General features: G+C 38.4%; 1 protein-coding gene across 15 annotated transcripts in view; it reads right to left on the reverse strand.

The window, feature by feature from the left end:
- The window catches only part of Oatp74D (Organic anion transporting polypeptide 74D), a 494,863-nt gene that overhangs the window by 24,998 nt on the left and 455,377 nt on the right, over nt 1–14,488 (reverse strand). For all 15 annotated transcript variants that reach the window (XR_011714762.1, XM_071679231.1, XM_071679230.1 and 12 more), the window contains 5 exons: nt 12,736–12,802; nt 12,247–12,403; nt 11,943–12,022; nt 6,231–6,370; nt 4,950–5,078 (listed from right to left, as the gene is read on the reverse strand). Coding sequence is in view for 14 of the 15 variants with exons in the window: in XM_071679231.1 (XP_071535332.1) it covers nt 4,950–5,078; nt 6,231–6,370; nt 11,943–12,022; nt 12,247–12,403; nt 12,736–12,802 (573 nt within the window). In the remaining variant the exon portion in view is untranslated. The remainder of the gene's footprint in view (nt 1–4,949; nt 5,079–6,230; nt 6,371–11,942; nt 12,023–12,246; nt 12,404–12,735; nt 12,803–14,488) is intronic.

Genomic DNA, 14,488 nt, shown 5'->3' on the forward strand with positions numbered 1-14,488 from the left:
AACATGACTTTAGTTACGTTACCTGGGACAGCATGGGCAGCTGAGGCCATTAATCAAGACCATCCCATTAAAGCTATATATCATCATTTCATTATTATACAGACCAGACGAAGAATGGCCCATCCACTCATATACACATACACAAATGCCCATACATGCACATATACATATCAACATACAAATACATATACATACACAGACATATACATATATACTCATGTACACATTCATACTTGTTTGCGTTCATCCATTCCTGGTGCTACCACACCCCACAGGAAATAGCATCGCTACCCCCTGCTTCAGTGAGGAAGCGTCAGGAAAACAGACAAAAAGGCCTTACTTGTTCACACTCAAGTCTCTAACTGTCATGTGTTATGCACGGAAACCACAGCTCCATATCCACACCCAGGCCCCATAGACTTTTCCATGGTTTACCCCAGGCGTTTCACATGCCCTGCTTCGGTCCATTGACAGCATTTCGACCCTGGTATACCAAAACATTCCAATTCACTCAATTCCTTGCACACCTCCAACCCTCCAGTATGTTCAGGCCCCAATTGCTCAAAATCTTTTTCACTCTAATTCTCCATCTCCAATTTGGTCTCCTGCTTCTTGTTCTCTCCACCTATGACACATATATCCTCTTTATCAATCTCTCCTCACTCATTCTCTCCATATGTCCAAACCACTTCAACATCCTCCTCGGCTCTCTCAACCACACTCTTTTTATTTCCTCACATCTCTTACCCTTTCATTACTTACTCGATCAAACCACCTCACACCACATACTTTCCTCAAACATCTCATTTCCAACACATCTCTGTACGACCCTATCTATAGCCCATGCCCCACAACCATATAGAATTGCTGGAACTACTATTCCTTCAAACATACCCATTTTTGCTCTCCGAGATAACACTCTCTCCTTCCAGACATTCTTCATCACACACCCCTGCAGCAGACCAACCTTCACTGGGAACCAATCACACTCCTCTCTCCCTACTTGTACACATGCCTTACATCCTTGGTAAAAACCTTTCACCGCTTCTAGCAGCTTGCCTCGCACACCATATACTCTTAAGACCTTCCACAAAGCATCACTATCAACCCTATCATATGCCTTCTCCAGATCCATAAATGCTACATACAAATCCATTTGTTTTTCCAAGTATTTCTCACATACATTCTTCAAAGTAAACACCTGATCCACAAATCCTCTACCACTTCTAAAACCACACTGCTCTTCCCCAATCTGATGCTCTGTACATGTTTCACCCTCTAAATCAATACCCCTCCCCATATAATTTCCCAGGAATACTCAACAAACTTATGCCTTTGTAGTTTGAACACTCACCTTTATCCTCTTTGCCTTGTACAATGGCACTATGTATGCATTCCACCAATCCTCAGGCACTTCACCATGATCCATACATACAGTGAATATCCTTATTAACCAATCAACAACACAGTCACCTCCTTTTTTAATAAATTCAACTGTAATACTATCCAAACTCATTGCCTTGCCAGATTTCAGCTTCTGCAAAGCTTTCACTACCTCTTCTCTGTTTACCAAACCATTCTCCCTGATCCCCTCACTTAATACACCACCCCGACCAAAAATCCTATATCTGCCACTCTATCATCAAACACTTTCAACAAACCTTCAAAATACTCACTCCACTGCTACCTGTTATCAATTCCCCCCTTGCTCTCTTCATCAATGTTCCCATTTATCTTATGCATGTTATTCATCTCCTTCCAAAACATCATCTTATTCTCCCCAAATGATATCTTCTCACCCCAGCTCTCATTTGCCCTCTTTTCCAACCTTTACACCTTCCTCTTGACCTGCTACTTTCTTTTATACATCTCCCAGTCATCTGCATTCCTTCCTTCTAAGTATCATCCAAATGCCTCTCTCTCCTCTTTCACTAACAACTTTACTTCCTCAGCCCACCACTCACTACCCTTTTTAATCTGCCCACCTCTCTCTCTCCTCTTTCACTAACAACTTTACTTCCTCATCCCACCACTCACTACCCTTTTTAATCTGCCCACCTCCCACTTTTCTCATGCCACATGCATCCTTTGCATAAGCCATCACTGCTTCCCTAAGTGCATCCCATTCCTCACCCACTCCCCTTATGTTATTGCTCTCACCTTTCACCATTCTACACTCAACCTCTCCTTGTACTTCCTTACACAAGTGTCCTTTCCAAGCTCATTTGCTCTCACCACTCTCTTCTCCCCAACATTCTCTTTTTTTTTTTCCAAAACCTCTATAAATCTTCACCTTCACCTCCACAAGAAAGTGATTAGACATCCCTCCAGCTGCCTCTCAGCACATTAACATCCAAAAGTCTCTTTTTCAGATGCCTATCAATTAACATGTAATTCAGTAATGCCCTTTGACCATCTCACCTACTAACATACATATACATTTGTATATCTCTCTTTTTAAACCAGATATTCCACCCGACTTTTTTTTAACTTACAAATCCACAAGCTCTTCACCATTTCCATTCACAACACTGAATACCCAATGTACACCAATTACACCCTCAACAGTCACATTACTCACTTTCACATTTAAATCATCCATCACTATTACCCAGTCTCATGCATCAAAGCCGCTGATACACTCTTTTAGCTGCTCCTAAAACACTTGCCTCTCATGATCTTTCTTCTCATAACCAAGTGTATAAGCACCAATAATCACCCATCTCTCTCCATCCACTTTCAGTTTTACCCACATCAATCTAGAATTTACTTTCTTACACTCTATCACACACTCCCACAACTGCTTCAGGAAGAGTGCTACTCCTTTCTTAGCTCTTGTCCTCTCACCAATTCCAGAATTTACTCCTAAGACTTTTCCAAACCATTCTTCCCCTTTACCTTGAGCTTTGTTTCACTCAAAGCCAGAACATCCAGGTTTCTTTCCTCAAACATAATACCTATCTCTCCTTTTTTCTCATCTTGGTTACATCCACATACATTCAGACACCCCAATCTGGTTGATGAAATCAGACGTAAGTAATTGCAAGGTAATGCGTATGTGATATAGTGAAGATCTTAATGTGAATGCTGTCTAGCAGGAAATGAGCTTTAGGAATCCTTTCGTTAGAGGGACCTGGCAGTTGACGTCATCCATAACTTGTCACCAAAATAATACCTTAGAAGAGTAGTAGAGGACACAAAGTGTTTACTGGCAGATATTAGAAAAACATTCAAGTACATGGATAAGGAAATACTAAAAAGTTGTCTAAATCGTACATTATGCCAAAACTAGAACAAGCTTCTTGGTTTTGGTCACAATATTCAAAGAAGCACAAATAACTAATACAAAAGTTCCTGAGAAGGGCAGCAAAGGTTGCATTAGAATTAAGAAAGCTGAATTTCTAATTAAGGCAACAGGCCTTAAATTTGCCCACCAAAAGAAAGATGAGTAAGGGGTGACATGATCATAGTCTTTAAGCTTTTAAACAATTCTTTAAAAGATGCAAGAATAGAATAACCAGGGGCCATGACAAGAAAACAAGCAAGAAATACGTTAGAAAAGGCATAAAGAAGTACTCATTGTATGAGTAGTTGATAAATGGAACTTTTATATTATATAATTACCCAAGAATCAGTTACTATGAAAGAGTCCTGATTTTACCTAGGACCTCTTTGCTGAAAGATCCTGCAGCCCAAGACTGCATTACTTCCGTTTGCAGAGAAATAATGACTCCTTTGGAGTGAGTTCTTTGATGAGGGTACTCCCAGTGATACATCCTTGCCCAAGGTAACTTTTCACTTGCAATGTAACCTCATAGGTGAAGGTTGGTAACACTGATAAATGGAATAAACCGAAAGATGAAATTGTGACGGTATATGTACATGGAAATTTTGGACAGTATATGGATATTTGCTACAGTTGTATGATAATGGAGAAAGTCCAAGATATAGGGCCCATGAATGTAGAATCTCCTCCCCTTACAGTATACTAAGGTAATTGCATTGGTTTTAGACCTTAATCATTGCAAGGTTAGAAAAACATTGGGTTTCACAGTTATTTATAAGGGTGGTGTTGCGGTTAGCATTCCCGACCATGACACATTTACGGGATGCCCATGGTTGAGCTCATAAGTTTGAATCCTAGTTGTGGCAGTCTCTGCACGTGTCGTAGAAGGCGACTGGGGGGGGGGGGGGAGAGAGAGAGAGAGAGAGAGAGAGAGAGAGAGAGAGAGAGAGAGAGAGAGCAGGGGGCTGGACATCCTCCCCTCCTTGTATTTCAATTTCTAAAGGGAGAAACAGAAGAAGCAAGTCAAGCAGGGAGTGCTCATCCTCCTTGAAAGTTATGGACGATGTCTACTACCAAGTCCCTCAAACAAAAGGATTACTGAAGCTCATTTCCTGCTAGACAACATTCACATCAAGATCTTCTTCACTGTATCACATACTCATTACACTGCAATTACTTGGGTCTAATTTCATCAACCAGATATCAAACAAACTTTGGGACTTATCAAAGTCCCTTTGTAGGAGGATGGAATCTTCAATTTCTTCCTCCTGACACAGCGAATTCTAAGAAATGAGATGGTAGTCTCAGTCCTCCTAAATCCTTGGAAGCTACTAATACATATATATCAATGTTTTCATACTCTTAATTTATACTGTATTGTGCTACTTCCTGCAGGAAGGAAATGTGGACTCCTTTGGAGTGAGAAGTTTTTTAAGGAGACTGTAATACCAATGATACAGCCTTGCCAAAGGTGACTTTTCTTTAATTAACACCCCTTGCTTCAACACAAATAGTAGTGGTTTAACTGTTGCTGTCTGGTAGATAAAGAAAATGCAATTATTCACAAAATCAAGGAGTAAGAATTTCTACTATTCCAATAACAGTTACCTGAAAATCATAAATGATTACCATGACTTAACAGTACCTGATTCAAATCACTCACCATGGAAGAACATCCTGAAAGCATCAGAATCATAGAGTTGACAAGCACCTGCCTTCCTGCATGTCTCCTTCCACTGAATACATGCAGAATCCACCACAGCACCATATATTATTGGGCATGGCACATTACCTGCAAAATCACGACATTAATACTCTGTAATGATGAATCAATATAATGTAAACAAAATCTACTTATAAATCAATTTGTGATATTACTGTTGACCTAAAATATCTAATAACCAGGGGAGACCCTTCAGTGCATATGACAACATTTTTCAAAACACAAAAAATTTGTAAGGAAAAATATTTCAAGTTCCATAGTCTGCAGGGACGACCACAAAAATTTGATCGCTAAAGAGTGTCATGAAAATGATCACCCCATAGATCTTGAAAATCTCTTTATTCTATATCCCTCTGCTGATTATGCCACACGCAATGTCACTGAATCTGTCTTAATTGCTTATACTAAGAACTTCAATTTGTCCTCAGGCAACTTTTAACAGTTACTGCTAGTCAAAGCAGACAGTGGTTGGTATGTACTGGTTGGTGTGAGAAGGCAGTACTCCGGTGCGATGTTGGGATTTAAATAACCTGATGGTGGATTGTTTCCATGAAACATGTTGTGCCACATGTACAGAAAAATTACATGTTAAATCAAATTGTATGAACTCCTACTGAAGTGCGATTTCACCTTCATACCTTTCATTGCAAACTAGTGTGATCAACATATCTACATCATAATGTATGAATGGTTCAACCTAAAATGATCTAAAATTGTAACAATTTTAGGGCCAGTGCCGACTGATTTCTATTTTTTTCTTAACATTTATTTTTGTTTAAATCATTACTATTACAGAAGCTGCAAAAAGCACATACATTAGAACATTACTATGGATTTAAAACATTTTCCAGAATTATATCTGGGGGAAATGCTCTTTAAATTACCTTACTGTCACACAGCACTGTATAGGTCCAGCGAATGTTGGATGCTAAAGCTTTATATTAAATCAACTTATCAATATTTTGTTTTCTAAATTTCACTATTGCAATTAATGTTAGTAGTATTTTGGTTGTTGTATCTAAATGCTACCACAAGCAATATACTGGTCTCCTACATTGATGGTGCTAACTTAAATTACAAGGTTTAAAATAATATTTCTTCTGGTGGGATTTTTAACAATCTGATACCAGAGGCAATGTCCATATTTTTAAAATTATTCTATTTGACTCTTTCATCACATTTCAGTGCAACACTTTCAGAAAAAAAGTAAAAACTACTTACTTAATAGACCAATAGCAACAGATATAAGGCCAAGTGCCATAGCCTTGTCCGTAGGATCTACACAGCGAAGAGTCACCAGCATACCACCCACTTCTGATGTGGAATGTATCAGTACAAACACGGAGAAGATGATGACATACCTGGAGAAGTTAAGCAGAAATGAAGAATGATCACAACCTTTGCTCATTTCCTTCTACACCCTTCTAAGTCTAGTCATGATTCTTTCTACTCTGTAACTACTATATTCCATTACTACTGATTGCTTACCTGTTTACTCTTTTAGGGGCTGTCATTTTCATCTCATTCACATTTTTTCCTCATTTTTTTTTTCTAATTTTCTTCCAATCAATAGGCTATCTTTTCTTAATATTCCTCATGCTTCATACTACATATATCCAAACATTTTGTCATTCTTTTGCTTTTCAAAATACATCATTTGTCAAACTATTATTCAGCACTTAAGACTCCTCTCAAGATCAAACTTGCTTTATATTCTCCAAAATTTCATACTCCTCCAAAACTGAGCATTTTCCAGTGTTTCTAGCATGCTCATATACATTCTTGGTAGTAAAAGTTGGAAGGTAGCCAGTGACAAGGGAGGCATATTATCGGTACTATCTCCCCAGGTATTGGGAGGGTTAGTGACGACTGTATATTGAACCAACACTTCATTGGTTGTCAAATTCTACTCCTCTGAACCAGGTAATTGTATTTCCTTTCTACCTCACCCACATGTGGACTACAGGCACTGTGTTTACAAACATACAATCTCTCCTTGTCACACTTAACACATGACACCACTTAACTCGCACAACTAATTCTTCATACCTTTAGATTAGATTTTCCTGCATGAAGTGCAATGCACTAGCCCTGCCTTTTGTTAAAATGGCTGGAGCCACAGATGGAAGTAGTAGCTAGGAACATTAAACAGGACACTCTGCTAACACGGAGCTAAAATTACCCTCTGTCAGGAGCCTGTTAAGGGCAAGGCACCAAAGGCTAAAAAAGGGCACTGAAGTTCTTTAGTTATATAAGAGACTCTGTTGCCATGGCGACCCCTGTGAGGGAGTTCCAATTGGAACAGGCATCAGAGATATACACATAGATATATTAGATATATGTAGCAGGTAAGAACATTAGACAAGAGCATCAGGTAGAAGTAGTGGATTGGAACATTAGGTAGTAGCTTCTGGAAACACTGCGTTAGTTTTGCCCTCTGCCAGTGGCCTGTTAAGGTTAAGGCACTTAAGGCTACAAAACAGCACTGGAGTTCACCAATCATGGAGATTCTTTTGGTGTAGCCACCCCCTTGATGGAGTTTCTGAAGGGAACAGGTGTCAGACACACAGATGGATGGATAGACATATATTCCATCTCTAATCCAGTTACCTGAAATCAGGTTCAAGCCATTCTACTACAAACTTATATTCAATAAAATGCAAGTTGGTAAATATCTGCACACACACACTGTACATACACATACATATATCTTGCATTAATATAGAAGCATAAAAGTTTGATCTTTAACAAACAGTTTTATTATTTTCACAACAAAATATAGTATATGCTCACCTATCCTGAAAAATTGGGTTAGAGTTTATAAGCAAAGAAACTCTGTCATACTGTGAATTGCGAATACTTAAATTTTGTAATGAATATATCTATTTTTTCACAGCTATTCACCATTTCCCATATTAATGAGGCAGTTCTGGGAACACAAGAAGAAAAGCCACATTTGCTCAAACCCATTCTCTGGCTGTCATGTGCCATGCACCAAAACCAGAGCCAAATCCCACAGACCTTTCCATGGTTTCCCCCAATAGCTTCACATGTTTTGGTTTAGTCCACTGACAGCCCAGTATTCTACATTATTCCAATGCACTACATCCCATGCATGCCTTTCATCCTGCATGTTCAGGCCCTGATCACTCAAAATCTTTTTCACTCCATTCATCAATCTCCAATCTGGTTTCCCCCTTCTCCTTGACCCCTCCATTTCTGACACATTTATCCTCTTCATCAACCTCTCCTCAATCATTCTCTCCATAATGTCCAAACCATTTCAGAATCCTCCCCTTTAGCTCTCTCAAACACACTTTTCTTATTACCGCAACTCTCTTACCTTTCTATTACTCACTATTCAAGCAATCCACCTTAAAATACATAGTCGTCATACATTTCATTTCCAATACATCCACCCTCCTCAGCACATCCTCATCTATAACCCATGCCTTGCATCCATACATTGTTGGGACTTTCATACCTCCAAACATACTCATTTTTATCCTCCCAGATAATGACTTCTTTTTCCACATATATTTCATTGCTCCAAGAACATTTGACCCTTCGTCCACCCTATGACTCATTTCCACTAAAACAGTTCGATTTGCTGCCATGTCCACACTCAGGTATCAAAAAAATTACACTTTCCTCCAAATTTTCCCCATTTAAACTCACACCCAACAAATCTGTTCCACTGCACTATTAAATGTTATAACTTTGCTTTTGATCACATTTACTCTTAACATCTTCCTTTCACAGAGTTTTCCAACCCGAGTTACTAACTTCTGCACTCTCTCACTTCAATCTACCACCAGTGCTGTGTCATCAGCAAACAACCGACTCACTTCCCAGGCCCACTCACCCCCTAAAAACAGCATACTAATAATTACATGTTTGTGTATTCATGTATTATCTTCTTGTACAATAGGGAGGGTTCTACACTCTTGGGATCATATTCTAACATTTAAAGTTTCATTTCTCTGACTATTCCAACCATTACACTAAAACAGTGCTCATTTTTTTTAATAAAAATAGCTTGTCATGGCCTCTGGTTCCTCTGACATTGTATCTCATGATGATACTATCAACTTCATCCAAATGAATAAAAAACTTGAAGGCTGTGATTAGGTCATCCCTCTCCCTTCTCTCCTTCACAGTGGGCAAATTTGCAGCCCTCAGCCTCTCACTGTGGTTCAGCTCTCTTGAATATAGTATCATCTGACTGGTATCTTTCAGTCACATTTTACGTGCAGTGATCAGACATGAAAAGCATAATCCACTTTTGGTCTTTAAGTATTGTTTACCATATATTCCTCTTCATTATTGTTTACTGTGATTTTATATCTTGCCAGCAGCATTTGCTATTTTCAGTTCTCCTGATGTGCAGCTTTACCTATGAAGAATGTGTGGAAAGAGAGAATATTATCTGAGAGAGCAAAAATGGGTAAGTCTGAAGGATTAGTAGTTCCAACAGTATTATGGTTGCGAGGCATGGGCTATAGGTATGGTTGTGTGAAGGAGGGTAGATGTGATGGAAATGAAATGTCCAACAACAATATGTGGTGTGAATTGGTTTGATTAAGTAAGTAATGAAAGGGTAAGAGAGATGTGTGGTAATAAAAAGACAGCTGAGACAGCAAAAGAGGGTGTGTTGAAATGATTTGGATGTATGGAGAGAATAAGTGAGGAAAGGCTGACAATGAGGATATATATATATATATATATATATATATATATATATATATATATATATATATATATATATAAGGTTATTAGGTACAGTAGGGGTGAGGGTCAAGTCAATTGGGAGGTGAGTTTGAATGGAGAAAAACTGGAGGAAGTGAAGTGTTTTAGATATCTGGGAGTGGATCTGTCAGCGGATGGAACCATGGAAGCGGAAGTGGATCATAGGGTGGGGGAGGGGGCGAAAATTTTGGGAGCCTTGAAAAATGTGTGGAAGTCGAGAACATTATCTCGGAAAGCAAAAATGGGTATGTTTGAGGGAATAGTGGTTCCAACAATGCTGTATGGTTGCGAGGCGTGGGCTATGGATAGAGATGTGCGCAGGAGGATGGATGTGCTGGAAATGAGATGTTTGAGGACAATGTGTGGTGTGAGGTGGTTTGATCGAGTAAGTAACGTAAGGGTAAGAGAGATGTGTGGAAATAAAAAGAGCGTGGTCGAGAGAGCAGAAGAGGGTGTTTTGAAATGGTTTGGGCACATGGAGAGAATGAGTGAGGAGAGATTGACCAAGAGGATATATGTGTCGGAGGTGGAGGGAACGAGGAGAAGAGGGAGACCAAATTGGAGGTGGAAAGATGGAGTGAAAAAGATTTTGTGTGATCGGGGCCTGAACATGCAGGAGGGTGAAAGGAGGGCAAGAAATAGAGTGAATTGGAGTCATGTGGTATACAGGGGTTGACGTGCTGTCAGTGGATTGAAGCAAGGCATGTGAAGCGTCTGGGGTAAACCATGGAAAGCTGTGTAGGTATGTATATTTGCGTGTCTGGACGTGTGTATGTACATGTGTATGGGGGGGGGGGGCCATTTCTTTCGTCTGTTTCCTTGCGCTACCTCGCAAACGCGGGAGACAGCGACAAAGTATAAAAAAAAAAAAAAAAAAAAAAAAAAATATATATATATATATATATATATATATATATATATATATATATTTTTTTTTTTCATACTATTCGCCATTTCCCGCGATAGCGAGGTAGCGTTAAGAACAGAGGACTGGGCCTTTGAGGGAATATCCTCACCTGGCCCTCTTCTCTGTTCCTTCTTTTGGAAAAAAAAAATGAGAGGGGAGGATTTCCAGCCCCCCGCTCCCTTCCCTTTTAGTCGCCTTCTACGACACGCAGGGAATACGTGGGAAGTATTCTTTCTCCCCTATCCCCAGGGATATATATATATATATATATATATATATATCTTTTCTTTCTTTCGTACTATTCGCCATTTCCCGCATTAGCGAGGTAGCGTTAAGAACAGAGGACTGGGCCTTTGAGGAAATATCCTCACCTGGCCCCCTTCTCTGTTCCTTCTTTTGGAAAAAAAAAAAAAAAAAAAAAGTGACTGTAACAAGGAGAAGCAGGAGACCAAATGGGAGGTGGAAGGATGGAGTGAAAAATATTTTGAGCGGTTGGTTCCTGCATGCAGCAGGGTGAAAGGCGTCTCTTCCTTGTACATCAACTGACTGTTCCAGGTCTTCTATCTCATTCTTGTATCTCACCTGACGATGTGATCATTGGACGAAAGTGCACACATCTCTCTTAACTTTTCATTACTTCCTTGATCAAACTATCTCACATCACATATTGTCCTTAAACATTTAATTTACAACACATCCACCTTTCTTCGTACAACCCTATCTATAGCCCATGCCTTGCAACCATATAATATTGTCGGAACTACTGTTCCTTCAAACATACCCATTTTAGCTCTCTGATACACTGTTCTCTCTTTCCACACATTCTTCATCACTCCCAGAACCTTCATCCTCTCTCCCACCCTGTGACTTTTCTAAATCCATACATCTATCCAAATATTCCAAAGAATCTTAATTTCTAATTTCTTCTCGAGTTTCATACATTCATTTAACAATAGAATAGTAGTATCTTTTACTGCATCAGCTTCTTTAATAATTTAGTTGATATATTCCATTTTTTCACATTTCACTTCTAACCTCTAAACTTCTAGAAACTTGCTGGGATGTGGATAGGTTGGAATTAGGGAAAAGAACGTTAACTGAAGAGTGCTTACCATTATGAACTAGTATAGTACATGATATCTATACACTAATTACAGACTAGGGGAAAATGAATGATTAAAACTCTAAAGACACATTTGAAAAAAAGAAAAAAATTGGCAAGCTACTGATTCTTTTGAAAACATGAAATTTCTCACTCTATGTACAAATGAACTCACCAAACAAAGTTGTTACATTTCATTCCACACAGTTTCAACACTGCTGTTTCACCCTCCTTCAGGCAATCACAGTTGGAGAACTAAAGATAAACAAATAGAGAAATGTATCAAAACAGTTTAACAGAGAATCTCAATTTATGACAAAAAAATATCCAGCTACTACCAATCTACTACAGTAAAATATCAAATGGTCAACAACTCATAGTTACATGTACAACAGCCTCCACAATATATAAAGCATTACATGAATTCAATGAGTTAGGAAGAATAATACCACACACACACAAAAAAGATAACTTCATACCACAAGCTGATTGGAGTCCTTGAAAAGAGTGGCATTAGAACAACCGAGGTGACAGGAGGAAAAGTAGGTCGTACCAAGGCGGTCACATACAGGAGCAAATGTGCTGGTGTCACACTCTCCACATGTCCTATTGCAAACTGGGGTAAAGCGTTTCCCACTGCAAGGTACCAAGATAATATTCATTATTCTAGCGTGAAATAGCCACTACTATGTCTTTAAAAGTCTCATCCACATACTAGCATATTTCAAAATGTAAGCACACTCTGCAGGCTAGCGTTAATGCCATTATAATTACATAAGGACAGTAATAACAAATGGTGGATCTTAACTAACACCATTTTGCTCATCATAAGTGTAACATGCTATGCACCATCAAATTTGAATTCTTTTTTCAGACTTCTGACTCTATTAATGCAACTTTGAAAGTTAGTTCCTAAAGCCTGGAAGTATGAAAATATCATAACACATCTAACCCATGACAATACTTACTTTTCATCCTCCACTAGACCTGCAAAGTCTTCTGGTGGGCAGCCCACAAACATCAGGATCACCATACCTAAGAACAGTACGTAAAAAAGTTACAGGAATTTTAAAATAAAATTTTTGGGTTGTCTGACATAAATTACATAAGTTTAACATGTCTTCCCCTTAACATCCGTAATAATTTGATTATCAACTCTTGTTAATACACCGACATCCCAACTTACGATAGAATTATTTTCTGGACAACTTGATGTAAGTAAAAACAGTAAATGAAGCAACTGAAAACTGTCATAAGACAGGTTATGTTCCTGAACCAATATTTTCCCAATCTAACTCTTATGGATGGACTATACCTGAAACAGCTCGCCACCAATGCGGCCTTGAGGTGTTGCTAAAATGGGATGGGGTGGAGTGGGGGTTACTGTGAAGAAGGAAAATTACTAAACCTGTCTACTTCACATCCTGAAATATCTAATTCAGCAGCTGTTGGAATAAAGATGATATTTAATGGATACTTACCAAAGGAAACATGTTGAAAACTTTGGGTGGTAATACTGTGGAATGGGATGGGGTGAAAGGTATTGGTTAGAAGAGGTAGGGCCACTATCTGAATTACCTAATTCAGCAACTAATGCTATATGATAAGTAATGCAGATGATAATGAATGGAAACTTTCTGAAATATGTGATAATAGCTTAATTTGGTACTGTATATTTTTTTCCCCTAGTAGGGCTGTCTTCAAAACCCCTAGCATTATCTAATTCAACAATGTTTGCTTAATCACAAGATACACATACTTTACAACAGCTCTTCATAACACTGAGACTTTCTGAATGAACTACTTGCTAAGGTTTAAGCTTAACATCCCTATCATCATTCCCTGCCAACCTTTGGTTGCTTTGAATCCTAGAGCAGTCTCTTCTTCCTTGCTAATCAATGTCCTGGCTTACATTCATTTCCACTATACGCCAGTCTCATCCAAAATCAAATACTTGTTGAGGTTTGTAATTTCTTTCCTATAAAATTTTCTTTGTACAGTCTACAGTCACGAGTTTTTTGTTATCAGCAAACCCCTGGGCATATCTAATTTCACCTCATGTGAGAAAGTATTACATCCTGCACTCTCTAAGTATCTTTAACATTCCTTAAAGATATACTGAAATAAATTGTACTCAATTCGGATGGGGTAAATAATTGGGTATCAGAACAAAATCCATGGTATTCTTTAAGTGTTCTCTTATTTGTAAAAGGTCCATCACTGAGTGGTATACACACATACTTTGCCAGTTATTGGGATAAAAATTGAATAATATTTTGTAGTGGTTAACATACATGAATAACTTAAAATACCTTGATATATTGATGCAAAAAGATTATTTCATATATCAGAAATATAAAATTTCTTTTTTTTTTTTAAATGTCAAGTATGAAACAAACATGTTGCAATTTGATAATGTACCCAAATTCTCAAGGGCTGCAAGATCAAGATGTCTTTAGTTGAAACATCGTCAGGTATTGGTGTACCAGAGTTTGATAAATCTCTCAACAGATACCAAGTGCTGATCATATTCCCACATATTAGGAATTATCCCCAAATATCTCTTTACAGTGTTACTGCTTGCAATATAACTAACCTATGAATGGAATAAACGTCAGCAACAAACCAAGATGGAGAAAAATCCAATCATTATGTCGATAAGATCATATTCATTATATTGGGTTCTTGGAATGTAGAAAAAAATCTTATCCTCTTTTACCT

This window comes from Panulirus ornatus, chromosome 29, assembly GCF_036320965.1.
Source record: "Panulirus ornatus isolate Po-2019 chromosome 29, ASM3632096v1, whole genome shotgun sequence".
Taxonomy (NCBI): domain Eukaryota; kingdom Metazoa; phylum Arthropoda; class Malacostraca; order Decapoda; family Palinuridae; genus Panulirus; species Panulirus ornatus.